General features: G+C 42.0%; 1 protein-coding gene across 1 annotated transcript; it reads right to left on the bottom strand.

Moving 5' to 3' along the window:
- Positions 1-20,539: 20,539 nt before the first annotated feature.
- Positions 20,540-25,100, bottom strand: LOC118832173 (UPF0488 protein C8orf33 homolog). The gene is made up of 7 exons (XM_036739587.1): positions 25,065-25,100; positions 24,549-24,555; positions 24,207-24,415; positions 23,980-24,120; positions 23,524-23,620; positions 23,274-23,420; positions 20,540-22,577 (listed from the first exon to the last, which is right to left on the bottom strand). The coding sequence occupies exons 1-7, from the start codon at positions 25,098-25,100 to the stop codon at positions 22,441-22,443; spliced, it is 774 nt and encodes a 257-aa protein (XP_036595482.1). The 3' UTR covers positions 20,540-22,440.
- Positions 25,101-25,198: the final 98 nt, after the last annotated feature.

Below are 25,198 nucleotides of genomic sequence, written 5' to 3' on the forward strand. Positions count from 1 at the left end.
CACACACACACTATACTTACTAAGCAATTATATCATACTACATAGATGGGTTATGGTGGTGCAATGGATAGAGTGCCAGACCTGGAGTCAGGAAGACTCATCTTCATTAGTTCAAACCTGGCCTCAGACACTTCCTAGTAATGTGAACTTGGGCAAGTGACTTAACTCTGTTTTCTCATTTGAAAAATGAGCTAGAGAAGGAAAAATGGCAAACCACTCCAGTATCTTTGCCAAGAAAACCCCAAATGGGTCGTGAAGAGTCAGACACTCCTGAAATGACTGAACAACAACACAGGTAGCATGAAAATAACAAATCAATAAAAGAATTTTTAAATAACGTTGAAAGCCATAAGAACTCTAATCAATGCAATGATAGACAAGTGATGGACTCAGGGAACAGGAAGAGACATTTCTGAACGTGGCCAATGCAGGAATTTGTTGGTTTTTTTTGACAGTGCATATTTGAGCTTTTCTTTTCCTTTTTTTTCTTTCTCCAATGGTAGGGGAGGTAGGGAGAGAAAATTGATTTTGTTAACTTTTTTTTTTAAATTAATTTTAAATAGCGTTTACCTAACAGAAAGGTAAAATAAGTCAAGGATACATCTGTGGTATTAAATCAGAGTAATAAATAGTTATACATAGCCTGAAGGACTCTATCATTAGATGAGGTGTTATATGATCCAGACAAACCATGATTATATTTGATCATATTCCAAAGACTGTTATTATCTCCTAGTACTGTACTGCATTTGCTAGTTTGTAATTAATCTTGATCAACAGTCAGTAGCTTAAATTAGAGGTCTAGTTAATTCATCAAAGCATTAAGGCCCTTCTTAATTCTAATTTTCTTATGTTTGAGACACTAAAATTGTACTTCTTCATCCCCTATGTAAATTTCAAAACCATAAATGTGGATTTTAAACGAACTCGCACCTCTGGCAGAGTCAGAAGGCTGAAAACTCTTTGTTGGCTAGACTAGATATTATAGCTGTTAAGGAGTCTCTCCCATACATGTACCATAGAGACCACTTGACTTTTAGCAGAAGTGGATTACTGCTTGGTAGACAACTCAGACATACTGCCTAACTGGATAATTAATATAGTGACATACTACTTCTCTGTGGGCTTGAGGAAGATGGCATATGAGCCACTGTGAATCACTTGCGATATAGTACCCCAACTGTTATGTGGTATGCTCACAGAATTCCACATGTATACGAGTCTTATCTCCCTTATTAAACTGATTCCCCTTAAGAGTAGAGACTGGAACTGATTCCCTTTTCTATTTATAGCACCCCTTCTGGCTTATGTCCTCAACTCAGCACTCACAGATTGGGTCCCCAGGAGGCAACTATTATCTTAAATTCAAGGTACTCTGTGAGTATGAACACATTTTCTTTTATTTCCTCCTCTTTTTTTCTTTTGTAAATAGTATTTTGTTTTTTATGATTACATGTAAAGACAATTTTCAACTTTCATTTTTATATAATCTTGAGTTCCAAATTTTTCTCCATCCTTCCCACCCCTCCCCATTCTCCAAGGCAGTAAGCAATCTGATATAGGTTATACTTGTGTAATCATGTAAAACATATTTCTACATTAGTCATGTTGTGAAAGAAGAAACAGAAGAGAAGGAACCCCCCCTACCCCCACCTCCAAAAAAAAAGAAAGTGAAAATAATCTGCTCCAATCTGCATTCAGACTCCAAAGTTCTTTCTCTGGATGTGGATAGCATTTTCCATCATGTTTTTTGGAATTATCTTGATCATTGTATTGCTGAGAAAAACTAAGTCAATCATAGTTGATTATCACACAACGTTGATCTTACCATATACAATGTTCTCCTGATTCTGCTCACTTTACTCACCATTGATTCATATAAGTCTTTCCAGGTTTTTCTGAAATCTGCCTGCTCATCATTTCTTATAGCATAATAGTATTCCATTGCATTCATATATCACAACTTGTTGAGCCATTCCCCAATTGATGGGCATCCCCTCAACTTCTAATTTTCTGCCAGCACAAAAAGAGGTATTATAAATATGTTGGTACATGTAGGTCCTTTTCCCTTTTTTATGATCTCTTTGGGATACAGACCTAGTAATGGTATTGCTGGGCCAAAAGGTATGTATAGTTTGATTGCCCTTTGGGCATAGCTCCAATTGCTCTCCAGAATGATCAGATCAGTTCACAACTCCACCAATACTGCTTTACTTTCCCAATTTCCCACATCCTCTCTAACATTTATTATTTTCCTTTTCTGTCATATCAGCCAATCTGAGAGGTATGAGGTGGTACCTCAGAGTTGTTTTGATTTGCATTTCTCTAATCAATAGTGATTTAGAGCATTTTTTCATATGATTATAGATAGCTTTGATTTCTTCATCTGAAAACTGCCTTTTCATATCCTTTGACCATTTATCAGTTGGGGAAAGATGAACTCTTAAAACTATAGCTCATGAGTTCCCACCAATGCCCTTAATTTCTATAGTCAGCCAGTAGACACAATTAGATCAGAGCAAAGGAATTTTCTGAGAGAGAATAGTAAGAACAGTAACTAAAAAACATTTTCCCCACAAACCTGGGGTGAACTTTCTCATAAATATGTTAGTGGGAAGAGTAGGTACATACACAGTGTACTGGTAGGGAGAAACATATGTAGGGAACACATGTGGCCAAGGAACTTATGATACCCACAATGCACGGTCCCAATATCTTTTCTCATCTTGCAGTGTCCTCAAACTGCGCCCCACTGGGCACAATATCTCCTGGGTAGATTGCTAAACTGTGATCCCTGAGTCTATTCCTTGCCTTAGCTTGACTCCCAACTGCAAGGGCTAACTCCCTCATGAATGCATAATTGGATCTCTTTTCTGCTGCCAGGTCATGCTCCTCAAGGCTCTCTTGCCTCAACTCTGTCTGACCTTCTCTCCCACTAGGTGCTGTTACCTACTAGGTACATAGCTCCACTGAAAAATGCCATAGCTAATGGTGCCAGAGAGAAATTGTCCTCTATCTAACACAGTGCCCTGGCAGAGGTATAAGGGAAAAGGCAGCTAGGTGGTGGAGCGGATAGGGCATTTAGCTTGGAGTCGGGAAGACCCAAGTTCAAATCAGCCTCAAATACTTACTAGCTGTGTCACTGTGACCCTGGGCAAGTCATTTAACCAGTTTGCCTCAATTTCTTCAGCTGTAAAGTAGGGATAATAAAAGCACCTACCTCCCAGGATTGTTGTGAGGATCAAATGACGCGATACTTGCAAAGTACTTAGCAAAGTGCTTGGCACACAATAAGAGCTTTTTTTTGGTGGTTGTTCAGTTTTCTGATTCTTCATGACCCCATTTGGGGTTTTCTTGGCAAAGATAGTGGAATGATTTGCCATTTCCTTCTGAAGCTCATTTTACAGTTGAGGAAACTAGGGCAAACAGAATTAAGTAACTTGCTCAGGGTCATACAACTAGTAAGTGTCTGAGGCCATATTTGAACTCAGAAGGCGAGTCTTTCTGACTCCAGGTCTGGCACTCTATCCACTAACTGCCCCAGTTAGGCACTATAATAAAAGGGAAGGAACTAAGTTCTTTGCTTCTACTCTGGTCTGCCAGAGAGGCCACATTACTTGAAGCTGCTACTTCACTTGTCTTCAAAGCTGGCAAACTAGCTTTTAAAAATTATTATTATTTAACTTCTATATCAACTTAAAACTTTTTTCAACATTTTTATTTAAAGTTTTGAGTTCCAAATTCTAACCCTTTCTTCCTCCCCTCCCCCTCTCTTTGAGATGATAAGCAATCAGATATAGGTTATACATGTGCAATCACGCAAAACATTTCCATATTAGTCATTTTTGTACAAAAGGATTGGAATAAAAGAAAAAAGAAAGTGAGAAGTAGCATGCTTCACTCTGTATTCAAACAATATCAGCTCTTTCTCTGCAGGTGGATAGTCCTTTGGGAGTGTCTTGGATTACTGTATTGCTGAGAATAGCTAAGTCATTCATCATTCTTCATTGAACAATATTGCTGTTACTGTGTACAATGTTCTCCTGGTTCTGTTCACTTCACGTAATGTATCGTTCACATAAGTCTCTCCAGGTTTTTCTGAAATCTGCCTACTCATCATTTCTTATAGCACACAGTATTTCATTACATTCATATACCACAGCTTGTTTAACCATTCCCCAATTGATGGGCATCCCTTTGATTTCCAAATCTTAGCCACCACAAAAAGAGCTGCTACAAATATTTTTGTGTATGTAGATCCTTCCCCCTTTTTTTGCTGTCTTTGGGATATAGACCTAGCAATAGTATTGCTAGATCAAAGGGTATGCACAGTTTTATAGCCCTTTGGGCATAGTTTCAAATTGCTCTCCAGAATGCTTGGATCAGTTTCATAACTCCACCATTGGTGTCCCAGTTTTCCCACAACCCCTCCAACATCCAACATTTTCTTTTCTTGTCATATTAGCCAATCTGATAGGTGTAAGGTGGTATCTCAGAGTTGTTTTAATTTGCATTTCTCTTATCAATAGTGATTTAGAGCATTTTCCATGACTATAGATGCTCTGATTTCTTTGTCTGAAAACTGCCTGTTCATATCCTTTGACCATTTATTAACTGGTGAATGACTTGTATTTTTATAGATTTGATTCAGTTCTCTATATATTTGAGAAATGAGGCCTTTGTCAGAGATACTTGTTGCAAAATTTTTTCCCAGCTTTTTGTTTTCCTTATAATTTTGGTTGCATTTGTTTTGTTTGTACAAAAACTTTTAAATTTTATATAATCAAATTTACCTATTTTACATTTTGTAATGCTCTCTATAACTTCTTCCCTTATCCATAAATCTGACAGATAAACTATTCCATACTCTCTTAATCTGTTTATAGTATCACCCTTTTTGACGTTATCTTGGTACATGGTGTGAGATGTTGGTCTATTGTTTTCCAGTTTTCCCAGCAGTTTTTGTCAGATAATGAGTTTTTGTTCCAAAAGCTTAGGTCTTTGGGTTTATCATATACTAGATTACTATGCAAGCTAGCTTTTTAAAAACAATTTATGGTGTGGCCAAACAAAACAGCCAACAGTAAGTCATTTTCTAATTCCATCAAGAACTTATTTGTATCTTGTAAAAAAAGGTAACAAAATGAAAACTTCTGCAATCTCATCTGCTAAGCCGGGGGTGGGGATTGGGAAACTGATTGATGAGGTAAATCCTCACAAAAATTACATAGCTATGCCCTGACCCATTCATTTGGTGTCTAGCACAGGGCCCTGCAGAGAGTAGGTACTCAAATATTGGTTGAATTGAATACTCTTCTCTTGTTGACTCATCTCTTTATTTGTCTAGCTTTGAGAGATTGCTCAGCTGAGCCCGTAGGGGCTGGGGCATTGGCCTGTCCCTGTCTTATACCCAGCCATTATGGTTTGTGGACTAGGTTTGGCCCTGAGGAGCCAGCTCCAGAAGCCCTGGTGAGAAGACACTCCCTTTTTTCACTCTCATTGTCCCATTAATAAACCATAGATCCCCAGGGGAAAACTGTTTATGCTTGAGTTATGACTCATGTCTACAGGCCCCAAAGGGGGGGAGTAAAAAAAAGGACCTCAAGGCAAAAATATAAATTGGGTATGGAGTGGGTAATTTATTTATCTATTTAAAAAATAATGCAAAATATGAAGAATGGCCACGCTCATAAACAGAATAAGAATAGCAGTAGTAGTGGTGATGGTAATAGTAGTAGTGGTGATGGTGGTAGTAGTAGTGGTGTGGTAGTGGTGGTAGTAGTAGTCGTGGTAGTAGTAGTAATAGCTAGCATTTTATACAATACTTAACTATATGTCGGCCACTGTTTTAAGAGCTTTACAATTATCATCTCATTTGATACTCACAACAACCTGGGAAGTAGGTGCTACTAGCATCCTCATTTCACAAATGAGGAAAATGAAGAAAACAGGAATTAAGTGACTTACCCAGGGCCACACAGCTAGTAAGTGTCTGAGCTAGATTTGAACTCAGTTCTTGACTCCTCTATCCGATGGGCCACCTCACTGCCCCATCATCCATTGAGACAAATCCAATGATGCTCCATACTCTTTCATTCAGCATTTATTAAGCACCTGCTATGGACTGAGCTCTGTGGCAAGAGCTAGGAGCTAGAAGAGATTTTTGTCAGATTTAGCCTGTGCCTTCATAGTGCTTGGAAATCTAACAGTGACAAGACACAATATTAGAAGACACAGACAGGCAATATACAACATTATGTGACAGTTTCATTTCAATTCAGTCATTTTTCAGCTATGTCCACCTTATCATGACCACATTTGGGGTTTTCTTGGCAAAGGTACTGGAGTGGTTTGTCATTTCCTTCTCCAGCTCATTTTACAGGTGAGGAAATTGGGGCAAACAGGGTCAAGTGACTTTCTTAGGGTCACACAGCTAGTGAGAGTCTGAGGCCAGATTTGGACTCACACTTTATCCATTGTGCCACCTATCTGCCTTCATAATTACATTAGAGGGGTACAAAACAAAGTATTATAGATACAGGTGGCATTTCAGTTGGGCTTCAAAGAATGGGTAGGAACTCAACAGGTGAAGAAGGGAAGAGAAGAAATTCCAAACAAAGGGAACTGCCTGAGCAAAGGCAGAGAGGTAGGAAAGTGAAATCTGAGATTCAGAGAGAGAGGAATCCAGTTTGGCTGGAGGATAAAGTTTGTAGAAGATCATAAAATGAAATAAGGAAGGGGAGTTCCTTGAAGGGCCTTAAATACAAGGCTAAGGAGTTTGAACTTTGTGCAGTAATCAATAGGGCTCCAGTGATGATTTTAGATCAGCAGAGATGGCCAGATATTCGCTTAACAAAGAGTATTCTGGCAGCAGTCTAAAGAATGGATTGGAGGGAGGAGAGGATGAAGGTAGAAGTACCCACAAGTAAGAAGGCTCTATAAAGTGTAACAGAGATATGTCTATCTGACTACAATTGTCATAATGCCTGAGACCAGAAAGCTATCATTCATTGGGAGAAGCTACCAAAACTTCACTTTTACCAGGGGAACTGTGTACCTGGATTCAGGGGAATTTTGTCAGGAGGTTGGGACTCTGATAGTGGAGTGAGAGACTTCTGGGAAAGCCTAGACCCAAGCATACATGATGCAAATGGTAGAGGAAGGATTTGGTGGGTAGGGCAGGGATATTATGATAAATGTTTAAGAAACTGCTCTCTGGTGGAAAAATATACATGATATATTTTAAAGTTAATGTGAATTAGTTACATTTTACCCATTATTTTCTTAAGTCTAGACAATCAACAAAACAATAAATTAAGTGTTTGCAGATTTCTGAGACTATAAAGGCTAGCACTGAAAATTTAAAATTACAGCTCTTGTAAACTGGTTAAATCTGGCTCCAGCAAACTCCTGCATAGAGGCTCAGAAAAGTCTGACTTCCATGGTCAATAATAAGATGAGAGACCTGAGACATCTAAAATAAGAGAAGAAAAAGTCTGTTTGGAGTTGGAGATTTTCTGAGTTTCCTCAGGGTCTTCCATTCACATTATTCATTGGAGGAAAGGCTCAGGGACTCCTGGGTGTGGTGGCAGAAAGTATTTAGTTCAAATATTTTACTCTTAAATTGTGAGCAAAACCACCGGACATTTCCTTTGAGGAAACAAGTAAAAGGTGGAAACCCTGAAGTTTATTTGGCTTGATGTTGTCACATCTGAGGTTCTCCACAAGCATGACTTCTCAGAATCTTACTGATATGGTCTGTTTTGGTGCGAAAAGTTCAGATTATTTGGAGAGTACCCTCTTGACCTAGACTCAGGACTCCAAATGATGGAGAAATGATCATTTTCAGTGTGGATGGTTTCTGGTCTGCGTCTAATGTTGACCCTGGTTTCTGGCATGGCTTCATCTAGTTTTTAAAATGTATTATCCTACGTTTCACAAAATTTTCACAATTGGCTTATGTTGGCCCCCATTAAGATTCTTTCTTCCTTCCCACGTTGAAATACATGTTCATTGTAGTTTGGGATATTTATTGAATGAAATTGGAATTTCAAAGATACAGCATTAAAACTCCCAGGAGGTTAAACAATGCTTCAGTAAAAAGTCTACAATTTTCATTCATCACTACTCCCATCTTTAGTTGCCTATTCTCAGCGTACCTGAATGATCTTTTAGAAGAATAAATTCTAATGCTCCATTTTCTTTTTTTGATTCAATAAGTGTTTGTTGATTTCTTGTTTTTATATTATCTACATTCCCCAATGTGTTCCTACCATTTGCCCTTCCCATAAAGGTATCACTTACAGGTTTAATGAGGGGCATATTGTGAAACCTGCTTAGAATGAGCCTTCCTATTCCCATTAGAGTGTGTGAGAGCTTTGAGCCCTGCTCCTTGAAGGCAGGCATTGTCCTTCGCCTAGCCCATTTTGATGTTGTTTAGCACTCAGTTGTATCTGACTCATGAGCCCATTTGGGGTTTTCTTGGCAGAGATACTGGTATGGCTGCCATTTTCTTCTCCAGCTCCTTTTTACAGAGTGTGAACCCCAACCTTTCCTGGGCCCAGCATTATTTTGTTGTAGAACTTGGTACCTGACCGAACTCATGAGCAGAAGTACCCCTTGGTGGCAAGCATCTTAGCGTACCTGGTGCCAGGGAGTCTGTGTTGTTATACAATCACCAAGACAACATGGTTTGGTTTCTCACCAGAAGGATGACTTCCAATTGACTTCAAGTTCCTAATCCCTATGGAGAGAACCCCATTTTTTCTGAGAGCTCTGTAAGGACCAGGCTTTCCCTGTGAGGGGGGAAGTTTGATTTTTTTTTCCCTTTTCTTATTGTCTTTGAATTAGGAAAGGACTTTGCAAATGCCAAGACAGGCAGTAACCTATGGGACTTTTGTAAAATGAAATTTGGAAGTGGGTGCAATTCCCAAAGGTCATTAGTCAGGATTGTTTCCTTGTAGGAGAATATTTATTTCTGGATTAAGAATTGTGCTATGTGTACTTTTCTATGTCTTTAGTACTAGACACTCAAGAGGATAATCCTTGAGCTTCCTTAAGTCGCTAGCGGTCTCCCCAGAATTTGGGAATATGGACTTGTGAATACAACTTTAAGTAAGGTGAATGGGGTGGGGACGTTGGTGGTTGTTGTTGTGTTTGTCCTTCATTTTCTTTTTTTTTATGGGCATACAATTGGGCAAAATAATTCTTAATTATTGTTTTAATTTCCTCTTCATTGGAGGTAAATTCACCCTTTTCATTTTTAATACTGGTAATTTGGTTTTCTTTTCTTTCTTTTAATCAAATTGACCAATGGTTTGTCAATTTTATTGGTTTTTTCATAAAACCAGCTCTTGGTTTTATTTATTAATTTAATAGCTTTCTTGTTTTCAATTTTATTAATCTCTTCTTTGATTTTCAGTATTTCTAATTTGGTATTTAATTGGGGATTTTCAATTTGTTCTTTTTCTAGCTTTTTCAATTGCATGCCCAATTCATTGATCTTGTCCTTCATTTTCAAAGAGGACCATGACATCAGGAAAATGATAACATGACTTGTAGTTGACTGATTTGAGTGAGGGAGGGCTGTGCAAGGTCATCAGCCTCACTATCTCCTCCAGAGCCATCTGAGTCCAGGGACTTGATGGTCACCAGGACTACTGGAGATGGCCCAGGATGCATTAGGAGACCCTGGCCCTTCCAGGCTAAGGTCTTTTCAAGTTCTCACTTTGAGTGAGGTCATTCAGTGAATATGCCTCTTTAAGAAGTTAATCCAGGGATGGCCCCTTTAATAAAAAACTCAAAAAAAAAATCAAACTGGGAGGGGAAAACCCTCAGGGCCAAAAGAGAAACACTATTTAATATTTACATTTGCTCAGTGCTAGGAGGGCAGGGACCTAGCCTCCAATCTATGAGCTCCAGAGTGAGTTGAGTTTAAGGCTTGGTTTTTGAGAAAGAAATCTAGCCAGTAAACTCAAAGTTAAGGAGGCAGCCTTCTGCCATCGAAAAAGCACTCTCAGGTGAGGAGAGAAGAGGAGGGGAGGGGAGGCTACTCACAGGTTGTGTTTGTCCTTCATTCTTGAAGAGGACCATGACATCCAGGAAATGATGATATGACTTGCAGTTGACTTTGATTTGAGTGAGGGAGGGCTGTGCAAAGTCACCAGCCTCACTTTCTCCTCCAGAGCCATCTGGGTCCAGTGCCCTGATATTCAGCAGGACCACTAGAGATGGCCCAGGATGTATTAGGAGACCTGGGGTGGGGATGAGGGACCTGGTAGAGGGGGGTGGGGAAGATACTACATTTACAGACCATTTTATGTTGTAACCAGGTGCTGCCTTTTAGGAACCATCTTTCTCTCTCTGGCAAGTAAGTCAGATGTTTGCTATTCAGCCTTATTCAAGGCACTTTGTGGCTTTTTTGATCTTCTTCTTGTGGCATATTGATTAAAGTTCTATCTGAAATTGTTACAGTTTGTATAGAAGTTTGTTCTGTTGTCCATTTTCTCTTTTGTTTTAACCTTTATTAAATAATTCAGGGTTAAATTGTCCTAATTGTATACCTTATATTTTTCTGATTATAGTTCTTTGTGGTTTTTTTTAAGATAAATTCTGATCTTAGCTCTGATAGACAGTCAACAGTCTAATTAAATACTGACTCAGGGATAATTCCAACATCAGTAATAAATCTTTTCCAGTTTGTTAAAATGTAATTATTTCATTCTTTGTGGTGTTATTTGGCATGCTCTATGTTTAGTACCTACCAATTCTCTTTTCAAAAAAAGTGACGATGATATAGAATTATGAGGATTCTATATAATATGCAAGTCTGGCCTCTCTTATCACTTGTGGTTACATTAACAATAATGGAGGCTAAAAAACTATGGCTTGCTGTAGCCAAGGGCTACACAAAACATTGAACCTGGAAATCTGTGGAAATTCCTGATTGGAGTATCAAGTGGTTACATTTGTGGGAGTTCATCCTAGATTTTTAAAATCTTTTTTTCTCCTGAGGCATGTATTTTTAGCACTAATAGGCATGAGTCCAGACTTACTCCCCCCACCCCCCACCCCATTCAAATTATAGCAGATGAGTTAGGCAGTAGCTTATCTAGGCAAGTGGTTATGGGGGTCTGTACTCACATGGTGACAGTGGAACTGGAGAGAAGGGGATGGATGCTCGAGAATCTGCAGATGTAGAATTGACAAGACTTAGAAAGTGACAGACTTCTGTTTCCATACCAGGACAGGCTGATATGTTCCTGGGCTCCAGCGAATGTTCCTGAAACACGTCCAGCAGAGCTCTCAGCTAATCAAAACTGTGAGAGCTTATAAGCAAATCCTCCTCCCCATCCCCACTGCCCCCCTCCCCACCATGAAGTCTTAAAATTCAGGAGAGAAGAATATTCTTGGAATAGCTGATTAAGTTAGGCTGGATCTTACTCCTAAGACCTCAAAGAGAGACCTAAATGCACTGAATTTCTTTACTCATACCCACTGATATAGAAAGGCTTAGCATCTACTCCTTTGGAATTATCACTTAAGGCTCCAGGATTTCCCTCCTGATTCCCTCATTGCCTTCCCCCGGCCCCAATTGAAGAAAAAAAAAAAAGAGTAACAGTCTTTTTAACAACCATGCATAATCACATATAACAAAGTCCTACATTGGTTGTGTTTAAAAATGTATGACTCATTCTGTAACTTGAGTCCATCATCTTTCTCTCAGAAAGTGAGCCACAGGCCTGCTTATCTTCATCCTCTGGAATTGTGGCTGTTCATTAAATCCATCAGAGTTCTTAAATTGTGCAAAGTTCATCGTCTTTACAATGCAGCTATTGCATGAACAGTTCTCCTGGTTCCACTTCTCCCTGTGTCAATCTATAAGTGTCTTTATGTGTTTCTCTTGGGTCATCTATGTTATTATTCCTTATGGCACAATCATATCCCATTACATTCATACACCATAACTTGTTCAACCATTCCAATTGACGGGTCTCTTAGTTTCCAGCTCTATGCTTTAACAAAGAGAGCAAGCACACTTCGGCTTGGCTTTGGATTCTCTTTAGAGATGATCTGGAACATGCTCAAATCCCATTTCCTGATTTTGGACACTTTCCTTCTCTTTCATGATTCCTTCACTCATAAGATTTGACAATCCACTTCCAATGGCCATGGTAGTATCAAACAGACAGTAAAGAGATTTTAAATGCCACAGGGATCACTGCAGCAGAATTAACTCCCCATTTCCTCCAGCCCCTTTCTACCTTCCCGTTGGTAGAAAGGAGATTAAGGGGATTTGGCAACTTTCAGAACCAGATGAGATTTCTTCCAGAGAAACAAGTTGGAGGTGAGGCTGGGTAAAAACCCTGTAGTTTGTGCTGGACTTGATTTTACCACCACTCGAGTCCCAATCTGATGCATAGGGAAATTCAAAGCCTCTGAGACTTACTGCTGGCACATTAAAGGCAGGAATTCAGCACAAAAGATCAAGATGAAGAGTGTTCCATCACTATAATTCCACCAGAGTTTTTTGGTCTTGCTTTGCCTATCTCTACTTCCTTTGACCCAGACAGCCCTCTGCAGCTTGCTGACAGTCCCTGAGGGATTCTAGGTTGGCAGCCAGGAGTCGATAGAAATGAAATATGATTTTCTAATATATATAAAGGCATGGGACAGAGACTTTATTTTGGGGTGAGCGGGAGAAAGTAGGTTCAAAGACATACTAAATGCCTTTTGGTTAAACTTAATTGGCTGGCGGTTCAGTGTTTGATCACTGCAGGTAAAGACTCTTATGGAGAGAAAAGTTGGACATAGCTAAAGCCTCTAGGAAATACCTTGTGGCAGGGGTTCTTGTCCTGGGGTCCACAGACTATGGACAGATTTCAAGAGGGGCTATGAACTTGGATGAGAAAAAAAAATTGCGTGTTTATTTCAACATCATTGGTTTCCTTTGTAAGCCTACATATCTTATTCATTAAAAAACACTTTTTTGAGAAAGGGTCCCTAGACTGCCAGGCTGCCGAAAGGGTCCATGTCACAAAAAAGGTTAAGAACCCTTGCTTTATGACAGATAGCATTTAAGATAGCACTTTAGGTTTGCAAGACATTTTACAAAGACTGTTCCATTTTATTTTCACTAATCTGATAACTGGGTATATAAGGGACTTTCTCACTCACTGAAAGAGCTGAGGGCAGCTAGATGGCACAGTGGGCAGAGTGATGGGCTGAAGTCAGGAAGACTCATCTTCTTGAGTTCAAATCTGGCCTCAGACACTTACTAGCTGTGTGACCCTGGGCAAGTGACTTCATCCTGTTTGCCTCAATTTCCTCATCTGTAAAAGGAGCTGGAAAAGGAAGTGGGAAGCCATTTGTGCCAGGCACTATGCAAAGCATTTTATAATTATTATATCATTTGATCCTTACAACAATCCTGGGAGGTAGGTGCTATCATTATCCTCATTTTATAGATGAGGAAACTGAGGCAGACAGAGGTTAGGTGATATGCCCAGGGTCACACAGCCAGGAAGTGTCTGAGGCTAGATTTGAACTTAGGACTTCCTGAAGTTCTGGGAAAAGATCCACTTTGGCCAGCAACTGAATGCAAATTTACTTGGCCTACTCTATCTAGTTAGCCCACAAACCATGCTTCAAAATGCCCTCATCCTCCCCGATCCACTTCCACACATCCTTTCCTCTCCTTTCTGCCTCTGCTCTGGGCACAGTATCAAATCAGTATCACCTTAGTTTCCATCATTTGCCTGCCTCACACATCAATTTACCATCCCAGTGGTTCTCCTGACCAAAACGCTCTCTGGCTGCCATTCCCCTATATGTGTAGTCTTCTATTATAATACAAGCTACTGGAGGGAAATAACTGTCTCTTTTTACTTGCATTTCCCCCCCCAGAACTTAGGGCAATGCCTGGCACATAAAAAGCACTTAATGCCTTTGCATTTTTTCACGTATAGATTTGCTATCCATAGACGTAAGTAACCCAAGAAGTGATTAGATCCCCAAAGGCAAGAATGTAGAGAAAGAGGAGAAAACAGAACAAAATCTTGGGAAGTTATCCATAGGAAATGGACGATGATCTAATCAATAAAACAGAGGAATGGTCACGAGAGTAGACCCAGCAGAGAGCAGTGTCACTGAAGGGAAGAGATGAGAGACGTGGTGGTCCATCAACCAACAAGAATTTACTAAGTGCCTACTATCTGCCAAGTATTATTAGCAACATAAAGACAAAGATGAAACAATCCCTGCCCTCAGTGGTGGGAAACAACATGTACACATGAATGCATACCCACACACATACAAAGTAGTTTGGAGGTAGGGATCGCAGCAGTGGCTGGAGAAGTCAGGAAAAGCTTCACGTAGGCAGGGTGGCATTTGACCTGGAGGATCAATTCCAAGAGGTGCAGGTGAGGAAGAAGTGTATTCCAGGATTGGGGAATAGGCTCTGCAGAAGCACAAAATTAGAAGATGGGAGAACCTACGGTGAGGAATGGTAACAAGGCCAGTTTAGCTGGTGTTTCAACAATCCGGCTAGCAGCTTCTGTGGGGGTGCAAGATCCACCCACAGCCAGCACCCGGAAAGCTGCCAACAGCACAGGTTCTTTTGATCTGCTTAACTAAGGAAAGCAAGGTGAAGGGGTTGACAAGCTTACTTTAATTCAGCATACAAATATCATTCACTTAGTTCAGGGGAAAAAACCAGCACACTGAACTTCAGAGCAAAATACAAACAAATCACAAACATCAACAGACAGACCCAATACAATTCATAGTTACCAACATCTAGGTTCAGCCCGGGAGCTCAGAACAAGGGCTGGCCCAGAGTCACACGCACCACCACTGCTGCAACAAAGAGCTCCAAGGAACAGACAGCCAACCCCTGGTTTTTATATCTTTTTCAGCTTCAGGGGTGAGTCACACATGTGACTCACCCACGTGACCTAGAATCATCACAAAGAGGTGACTTAAACCCACGTGGTCTAAGAGCCTCTGCTCTCCTAGACATGTAAACTAGGCCCTCCCTGGAGTTAGCCCTACCTTGGGCCCCACCTTAGTTGCCAATCCACACCCACTAAGGTTTTACACCAAATAGGGGTTTGGGCCCTGGGGCTTAGCACTTAGTAAGACTCAATGAAATACACTGAATTAATCAAAGCAAACAAAAGCCAAACTCTTCAAGGGCACTTGTTGAACTAAGTGCTAAGGAGCCCATTTTGCTTACCAACACAGCTGGGTCATATAATGACTGAACGGGGATGAAGGAGATGTGTATATACAAAAGCTGGAAAGGCAAGTTTGGGTCAGGTTGTGAAGGGCTTCCTATATTGAACAGAAATGTTTCTTTCTGATTCTAGAGGGATTAGGGAGCCACTGGAGTTTATCCAGGAGGGAAATGACATAGCTGAACCTCTGCTTTAGGAAGATCACTTTAGCAGTTGGGTGAAGGATGAACTGGAGTGAGTAGAGACTGTAGGCAGGGTCAAAAGTCGTGAAGGGTAAGGAAGATGCGGACGAAGAAAAAGGCATCAGATTTGGTTAAAGACTTGTTGGCAACCTTTGACAGAAGTTTCACTACAATGATAGGATCAGAAAACAGATGGGGTTGAGAAATGAATGGGTTGTGAGGAAGTGGAAGCAGGGAGCCCAGAATACTCTATAGTTTAGCAGCGAGGGGAGGAGAAACATAGGACAATAGCTTGGGTTGAGAGGACAATAGGGTCTGTGAATGCTTTTTAGGAATAGAGGAGTCCTGTGTACATTTGTAGGCAAAAAAGGAGGGGCAAAAGACATAAGGCAAGACTATGTTTAGGAGATGTATGTAACATTGAGAAATTGCCTGGCACAGCCTGGGGCCTCATTTATGCTGGAGGGCACAATGCTGTCTTCAATATGCTCAGTGAGCAAAGGGGAGAGGAGGCAGTATATGATGAGCTTCTTTGCACCTGAGCAAATGGTACCAGTTTTCTTGAGATGTCAGATCTTTCTGTGATTAGGAAAAACCCCACCATGACCCAATCCTTCCCCACTGTATGTGTGGGGTATGGATTGGAGTATGGGACTTTGCACCTGTACCTTCTAGCAACCCTCATAGACGGGGAAGTGTATTTACATAGAAGCTCAATACTGGTGAACTGGTTGGCTGTGACACCTGAAACTGGAATACCATAACAGGCTCAAGTAATCAGCCAAGATAGACATCTCTGCCTTAACCACATTATCCTTCAGATTCCTCAGAGCCTGATTTCTTTTTACTCTATATAAATTTTTTTTATATTAATTTTTTTTTTTTAGTTTTAGTTTACAACACTCAGTTCCACAAGTTTTTGAGCTCCAAATTTTCTTCCCTTCTCTCTCCTCCCTAAGACAGCACGTAATCTAAGTTCTACATATACCTTCACATTAAACTTATTTTCACAATAGTGAAGTTGTAAAGAAAAGTTGTAAACTTTTATAAAGTTGTAATGGAATGAACCATGAGAAAGAAGAAACAAAACCAAAAAAGAAAAAAAAAGAAAGCAAATAATTTTCTTCAATCTGCATTCAGACTCCATAATTCTTTCTCTGCACGTGGATAGCTTTTTCCATCATGAGTCTTTTAGAGCTGTCTTAGAACCTTGCTGAGAAGAGCCAAGTCTATCAAAGTTAGTCATCACAGATACCGTGTGTCTGTAATTGTGTATAGTGTTCTCAGGGCCTGCTTTCTTAGGAGGTATGTTCCTTTCTTAAGAGGTACTTCCTTGATCAGTGAGGAAGAATCCTGGTTTTCTGACTGCTCTGTAGCTTTGTCCAGCAGCCACTCTCTGATGTCACATGATGGGTATCATTAGCCCTTGGCTGTGTCACTTTCACTCAATTCAGCTATCTCAGCTCCACTCTTTGAGTCCCATGTCTCAAAGATAACCCTGCTGGCCATCTGTTAGTGGAGGGGCTCTTAACCTTTTTTGGTTATGGAGCCCTTGGCAGTCTGGCAAAGCTAAAGCCCCTTCTTGGAATGTTTTATTTTTTTTTTAATTTCCATTACTAATGTTGCAAAAGAAAACAGACCAAAAAAGAAAGAGGAAGCATGCTTCAATCTAAATTCACACTCCATCAGTTCTTTCTCTGGAGATGGATAGCATTTTTCATCATAAGTCCTTGAGAATTGTCTTGCATCATTGTATTGCTGAGAATAGCTAAGTTATTCACACTTGACCATTGTACATATCTGTTACTGTGTACAATGTTCTCCTGGTTCTGCTCATTTCACTTTGCACCAAAGTTCATGTGTGTCTTTCCAGGTTTTCCTGAGAGCATTGTTCATTTCTTATAGTACAATAATATCCCATCACAATCTATAACACAACTTGTTCGGCCATTCTGCAATTGGGCATTCTCTCAGTTTCCAATTCTTTGCCACCACTAAAAGAGCTGCTGTAAACATTTGCCTAGATATTGGTCCTTTTCCTTGCTTTTTTTTAATCTCTTTGAGATAGAGACCTACTAGTTGTACTGCTGGCTCAAAGCACACGCATGGTTTTCTAGTCCTTTGGGCATATTTCCAAATTGTTCTCCAGAATGGTTGAATCAGTTCCCATTCGCAACTCCACTCTTTAGTATCTCAATTTTCCCACATCCCCTCCAACATGTCATTTTCCTTTTCTGTCCTATTAACCAATCTGGTAAGTGTGAGATTATACCTCAGAGTTGTTTCAATTTGCATTTCTCTAATCAATGATTTGAGTATTTTTAATATGACTATATAGTTAACTTTGGTTACTTCATCTGAAAACTGCCTGTTCATATTCTTTGACTATCAATTACAGAATGGCTTATTTTTATAAATTTGATTCAATCCTCATGAAAAATGAGGCCTTTATCAGAAACATTTATTGTATTTTTTCAGTTGATTACTGTGTATTTTCCTCCATCCTATTTTTCCCATTTATCCTACTTTCTCCTTTCACACTGGTGCACCCTCAAGTGTTTTGCCTTTGACTACCCCCCCCCCCAAACCACCTTCCTTTCTATTACCGCCCCCCTTCTTATTCCCTTCCCTTCCTTCTTTCCTGTAGGACAGATTTCTATACCCAAATAAGTGTCTGTTATTCCCTTTTTGAGCCAGTTCTGATGAGAGTAAGGTTCATGCACTCTGCTGTACTTCCCCTCCACTGTAAAAGTTCTTCTGCACCTCCTTGAAGTGAGATAACAACCCATTCTCTTTTGCCTTCTCCCAATCCTTTCTCACCCCTTAATTTTATTTTTTTACATGTCATTCCATTATAGTCCACTCACACCTGAGTCCTCTATGTAGTTTTTTTAACTGCCTTAAAAATGAAAAGTTCTTAGGAGTTACAAGTATCAACTTCCCACATAGGAATGCAAAGTTTAGCCTTACTGAATCCCTTATGATTTCTCCTTCCTAATTACCTTCCTGTGCTTTTCTTGAGCCGCATATGTGAAAGTCAATCTTTCTATCCAGCTCTGGGCTTTTCATCAGGAATGCTTCAATTTCACTGAATATCCATATCCCTCCTGAAGGATTATACTGTTTTTCTGGGGATTCTTGGGTCATAATCTTAGCTCCTTTGTGCACTGGAATACTGTATTTCAAGCCCTCCTATCCTTCATTGTAGAAGCTGCTAAATATTCTGTTATCTTGACTATGGCTCTACGATGCTGAAATTGTTTCTTTCTGGCTACTTGCGATATTTTCTCCTTGCCCTGGGATTTGCCTATATTCCTAGGAATTTTCCTTTTTTTTCCAGCTTCTTTTTCAGGAGGTGATTGGTGGATTCTTTCAATTTCTATTTTACCCATTGGTTCTAAAATATCAGAGCAGTTTTCCTTGATAATTTCCTAAAAGATGATGTCTAAATCATCTCTCCTGGATCTATTTTCCAGGTCAGTTGTTTTTTCAATGAGATATTTCACATTTCAACTTTTTTTCATTCTTTTGATTTTGTCTTATTGTTTCTTGATGTATCAGAGAGATAAGTTTCCACTTGCTCAATTCTAATTTTTAAGCAATTATTTTCTTCAGTGAGCTTTTGCATTTCCTCTTCCATTTGCCAATTCTATTTTTTAGGGAGTTCTTCAGTGAATTTTTGTATCTATTTTTCCATTTGGCCTATTCTGTTTTTTAAGGTGTTATTTTCCTCTTTCCGGGGAGGGGATGTCTCCTTTGCCGAGCTATTGACTCTTTTTTGTGATTTTCCTGCATCACTCATTTCTGATTTTTCCTCTACCTCTTATGTGATTTTAAAAAATCCTTTTTGATTTCTTGACTTTTAACTCTATGTTAAAGTGGGACTCCGTTCCCAGGGTGGAGGAGGCACTCTCCCAAGCTTTAGGCCTTTCTAGCTGCTGCTCTCAGAGATAATTTGGGGTTGTAGGAGGGTATCTATGTTTCCAGTTCTCCCAAGGTGGTAAGGTCTAGGGACAGGTGGGCATCACTGTTCTCCTGGCCTGTACTCATTTTTTCCACCCTGTGGAGCTGTGGCCAGGGTCCCCACTTCTCTGTGGCTACAAGCTCTGGAATGTTAGCGATCCTCCTTACCCTGAGACTTCGACCTGGTTAGGGTGTTAGCAAAGGCGCCCCGGTAATCTCCTTCTGACTAGTTGTCTGACCCCTTACCATCTGTGGACTGAAAACTCTAGAAGCTACTGCTGCTACTGCTACTGATAAGGGCACAAACTCTAGGAACCCTCTTGAACCTTCCCACTTGATTTGCCCTTGGCCTGAGGCTATAACCTCACATTATCATTAGGTTCAAATCTCTACCTAGCCTTGCCCTTTATTGTCCAGCCACTTCCCACCCTTGACACAATCAATATCCATGCCTTCAGCTACTTCCCACCCTTAATCCCATTCCCTTGGTTCCTGAATCTGACCTCATCCCGGTCCCATCAAGCTCCTCCTTAGATTCCTCAAGACCCTCCCTAAACCCCTCCTCTAGTCACCCCAGACCACCCTTCCACCCCTCCCACAATCTTTAATCTCCATCTTGCCTCCATGAAGGTGCTCAGATTCAATCTAGCTCAGTAGATTGAATCTGGCCTGCTTGTGAAAACAAGTGTAACAAAGGGTGGGATTTCTTATGGTGAATCCCTAATAAACTTTGTCTTTTCTCTTGGCTGAGAAGGCTTGAGTGGAATTCTTTCAGCAGTACCTGGCATGTAGGTATTTTGGGGTCTCAAGAAACTAGAAACCTGTGGTTCCCTACCATCATCATTTTTCTTTAACCTCTTCACTACCACTGCTGATTCAGTTACCCCCAAGGCTTGCTGATGTCTTGCTGGGGTCTTGCCTGTGTCCACTCTCACCCTGGTGACACAGACCTTTCCTGCTGATCTTCTAAGTTGTCTTAGGCTGGAAAATGTTTCACCCCATCCTTCTGTGAGTTCTGATGCTCCAGAATTCATTTGAAGTGTTAAAAGTTTTCTGGAGGGGAATCTGAGAGAGCTCAAGTGAGTCCCTGCCTCTTCTCTGCCATCTTGTCCCTCCCCCCCAAAAGCACAAAATATATAAGATTACAAAGAAAACCAATTCTGTTGAAAATAATTTACTAAAATATTTAAGTTCAGAAGCTTTGCCTTGGTGCATTGCAGGGAAAATAATGAATTAATCAGATCTGGATTCAAATCCCAGCTATGCCACTTGTTTTGACCCTAAATAAGTCACTTGACTTCTCAATCTTTAAAATGAAGGGATTAATATGATTCCAAAGAACCCATGATTAAAAATGCTACCTACCTTCTGACAATCAATGGCCTAGTGAAAAATGAGACACATTTTTAGACATAACAAAAATGGGAATTTGTTTTGCATGACTATGTTTGTCATAAAGGTTTTTTTTTTCTTCTTTGGGAGGGGAGAAGGAAAGCAAGATGGAAGGAATAAAAAAAATAAATGCTCCATAATTTTTTAAAAAATTAAGGGGTTGAACTAGCTAGATGATCTCTTTAAAGCCCTTCCAGCTCTCTTATGATCCTAAAGGTATTCCCACTTAAAAAGAAAAATCTTTCCTACTAGTCACATTTTTTGTGGCCTCTGTAAAAAAGCAGCTTCCAAGTAGTTCAGCTTTCCCCGCAAAGGTCATTGCTTGGGAGGAGAGAAAGGTCAAAGTGGGCAAGGATGAAAATCCACATTTCAGCTAGCTCCTGTTATCCCCAAGATCAGTGCATACAGTGAGGGCAAAAACAAAATACCTCCAGAGAAGGCAAAGAAGGGGAGTAGGTGGCTCCTCTAAGAAATGGTGGTGGATTAACCTGCCAAATGAACACACTGGCCAGGCTGCACTTACTTTTCGCAACCACCTCTTAGAAGCCCTTACCCTTCAAGATTTAGTTCAAATGCAATTTTCTGCACAATGCCTTTACAGATGCCCTAAACTGCCTCATATTCACTTTGCAGGTATTCACATATGGACATGTTGCTTCCACCAAAGGAATGAAGCTCCTTAAGGACAGAAGCCACATTCTTGTCTCTGGGTTCCCAGAGCTTAGCACAGCTCCATCAACATAGTAGACATTTCATCAATACTTGCTGACTAACTGACCCACAATAGAACAAGGGTGTCAGCTTTAATCCTTTATGTTCTTTGGGAAAAGCAGCTCAATGAGGAAACCCATAAGCATGAGATAAGCTTTGCCCCAAGCCCTGACTCAAGGAAAAAAGTTTGAGATTTTTCCTTTAGGGGAGGGTGTGGGGGCATCTAGATCGAGGAGGACTGTAGATATTCTTTAGATGAGGGCATATGCGGCCAGCCTACAAGCATAGAAATTTACATAAATGCTTTAGTAAAGCTAAGGCAGACCTCTCACTAAAATGGCCAATCAAAACATATTGTCTATTGTTTCAATAAAAACCTAAGGCTGGACAGCCCGGCTTTAGACATCTTTAAATATCCCTTAGAGATACACCAAGCTTGGTGGCCTCTAAGCCATGCTGTCCCCACCCAGACCAGTTTCTATACCCTTCCGTGGCCCATCCTGTAGTCCTAGGGAGACACTCAGATGAGAAAATTGAGGGAGGATTTTACTGAATAAAGACCTCTCTCCTACTAAGAAACAGAGGCACCAAGGTAGCCAAGAGGTAAAAGCCAAATCAGTCTTTTTCAAGCAGCTTCAGCTGCCTCCATCTTCACCTTCCAGCCAAGGCACAGTACAGACTAACCTTGTCTTCAAGGAATTCAAGATATGGTAAATACATATCTATTTCACAAGGGGCCTGATGACCCCACATGTCAAGCAGGGGCTTCAGTGACAATAACCTGCCACACCTGAAAAGCAGGAGGTCTGAGCCGTCCTGATCATGTATCTGCCTACCAGGTGACTTTCCCAAGCCTGATTAGCCACCCCTCACCACCTCCCAGCCCCTAGAATGGGTTGGGGGTGGTAGTGGCAGCTTTGCTGGCAGAAATTAGGGGAATCCCTGCTGGGTAGGGGCTAAAAAAAGTTAAACTTAAATTCTTCCTCTGGAGAAGACACAGAAGTCATCCGTCCACCTGGACGATGCCTGCAGATCCTGCTACTCTTTCTTCGGACAGACTCTTCAACAGGCAGCACCCGGGCTGATCGAGCGGCTGCAGGAAAGAGATCAAACTTGGGGTTAGAGCTGGAAAGGCAGAACAAACGTAGTGTTATAGGCCCCAAGCCTCAAGCACGTATTGGAAAGAAAAAAAATTCTTTGCAGCTCCTTCCCTATCCCTCTACCCTTTCCTCCTCCTCAAGGGCTCTATTTCCATTCTAGTTACTATCTATGTGACCCTAAGCAAACTTCAGCTTTTTCAACTTCAGCTGCCCCATCTATATAAAATAACAGTTAGACTAGAGAACTCTAAGGTCGAATTCAGCTTTAAATCTATAATACTATGAAATCCATTCAAACTTCACCCATATTACTTATGACTTGATGGGCAATTCACTTTCTCTCTCTAGGTCTTTCCCCTCATCTGTAACATTAAGAAGAAGCTGAAGTCTATCGATGTCTTATTTATGATCACGTAGCTGGTAAAAGTGGAGCTGAGACTTAAAACTGAAGCCTTTTAAATCCAAGCCACTTGGCTGCCCACAAATGCGCTTTCCAGAAGCTATTGGATGGGTTTTGGATCCTGGCTCTCCCATCAGCCATGTGTTGCAGTAGAAGTAACAGCTGCACTGACGTAATTTACTGGGTCACCGCAAGGATTGGATGTAAGAATGAATCTGCAGCCCACTGAAAGACAGCACTGCCCAACGACCCAAACAGCTCCCGGTGACCTCCTCTCCTCCCGGCTCACCAGCTTCCATGGCTTTCAGTGCTGCTTTCCGATCTTCCTCCATGCGAGCCCGGTAGTCCCCAAACATGGCACGCATCACTTGCCGTTTCTTGGGCAGCTCAGCTCGACTGCTTCGAAGCGTCTTCACAGCTCGAGCTGCCTGTTCAGCTGGTGGGCCATGGGAGAAAAGCAGAGATGGAACCACGTGACCCTCCCGGGGCTAACAACACCCACCTCCCTTCACCTCCGCCCTCCTCCTCCTCAAGCCTACCCTGCTTTGGGGTGGATTTCTGAGTCCTCAGGCCCAGCTCCAGCTGCTCCACACACCAGTCCAGCTCCCTCTGGAGCCGAAGCTGCTCATCCTGGTCCTGCATATCAGGAAATGAGAGCTTTCTTATCTGAAGTCTTTCTTATTTTGGTCAGTCAACAAGCTTGCTGACTATCAAGTCGTTACTAGATGCCGGCCACTGCGCTAAGTGCTGGGGATACAGAGTATCAAAAAACAACCCAGTTCCTGCCCGCAAGGAGCTTCCACTCTAGCTGAGCAGCCGCGGACCGGGCAGGCAGGAACCTTCTCATGCCTGTCCCCCGGCTCCCACGGAATCGAAGAGCTGAACAGGGAATTTGAGAATATTTACCCCACTCTGTAGTTGTACTGGGTCGGAAAGTGGGGCCCAGCAGAGATCCCGAACCAGCCGCCCCGCCCACGCTCAGGCCTTCTGCTCACCTGCACCCCGGGCACCTCCTCGGCGCCCCGGCCCTGGCCCGGCCCGCTCCGGGGAGGCGACGGCGGCTTCTTGCCCTTCTTGTTGGTCCCGCGGCCTCCGCCTACTCGCTCCGGCCGCTTCTGGCCCGTCGGCTGCGGAGCCTGAAGGAGAGGAGGAATCGGCGGTCACTGGGAGATGCTAGACCTCGGGAGCTTCCCCGCCCACGCCCGCGCGGCTTGGCCCTCACCTCCATGCACGGCACGGCCCAGCCACCACGCGCACCACAGTCAGTCCCGGGTCCTGCGCGGATTCCTTTCCTCCCGGAAACGCGGCCCAGCCATCCAGTTCCGCCGCTAGTCCTCCGCGGGGCGTTCCGCCTCTGCCGGCAGCGGGAGCTCGGAGAGGAAGAGGCCGAGGGGCGACGGCGCAGAGGAATCTGCGCACAGCGGAGAAAGGCTAGGCGCCCGGAGGTAGGGCTGCTTAGAGGTCCCCGCAGCTCGGGCGGGCATAATGTGCTCCTTACCGCGACCACGGCAACCCCGATTACCGCTACGGGCTCCGCCTCTCTTTCTGAGTTGCAATGACTTACCTCCCTGCTATGCAGAAGCGCTGTGAAATGGTGGTTGCCCTGCTTTGGTTCGGCAACTGTCTTGGGTATTCCCTGATCCTCTATCTCCTGCGGTCCTCAAACCTCTGCCCCTTCTCTTACTACTCGTCCTCCTCCGCGATAGCCAATCCCCTGCCCCAACCTTCCTAGCTCCAGTCCCGCGTCTCTCCGACCTTGGGGCTGGGCATTGGACGATGGCCCACAAGCACTTCACACACACTACATCCAGAACTATCTCCTTCACTCTTAAATTAACTCTTCCTCCTCCAGTAGTATCCATGCTTGTAACTGCATGGTCCTCTGATTCATCCTTGTCGTCTGCTCCCTCATACTTCCAGCTAGTCAAGTTCTTTCAGTCTTCCTCCACACACCCTTCCCCTTCTTTCCATTCCTTCTCTCTCGACTGTTCAAAGCCTTGTTTTTGCATCTACTCTCCTGCTCTTTCGAAAGTCACCAGCGCTGTCCTCTTCACCAAATCCATTGGCTCTCTCTCAGTACTTGACCTTGCCCACTGACGTCGTCACTGTTAACCATACTCTTACTCTCTTGGATTCAGCTAACTTTTCTGTTTCTCTCCCAATGTCTGTAAACACTGCTGGGTCTTTTCCTAACACCTTAGTAGAGCTTTGTGT

Source organism: Trichosurus vulpecula, chromosome 9 (genome assembly GCF_011100635.1).
Source record: "Trichosurus vulpecula isolate mTriVul1 chromosome 9, mTriVul1.pri, whole genome shotgun sequence".
Classification (NCBI taxonomy): Eukaryota; Metazoa; Chordata; class Mammalia; order Diprotodontia; family Phalangeridae; genus Trichosurus; species Trichosurus vulpecula.

Bases quoted from the DNA above. Each gene is read 5' to 3' on its own strand.
- LOC118832173 (XM_036739587.1), bottom strand. From the start codon at position 25,100: ATGGTTAACAGTGACGACGTCAGTGGGCAAGGTCAA. The intron at 24,121-24,206 runs GTGAGGGCCAAG...CCTCTCCTTCAG, and splicing joins GGGCCGTGCCGTGCATGGAG to GCTCCGCAGCCGACGGGCCA. The intron at 23,621-23,979 runs GTGAGCAGAAGG...CCTGATATGCAG, and splicing joins AGGAGGTGCCCGGGGTGCAG to GACCAGGATGAGCAGCTTCG.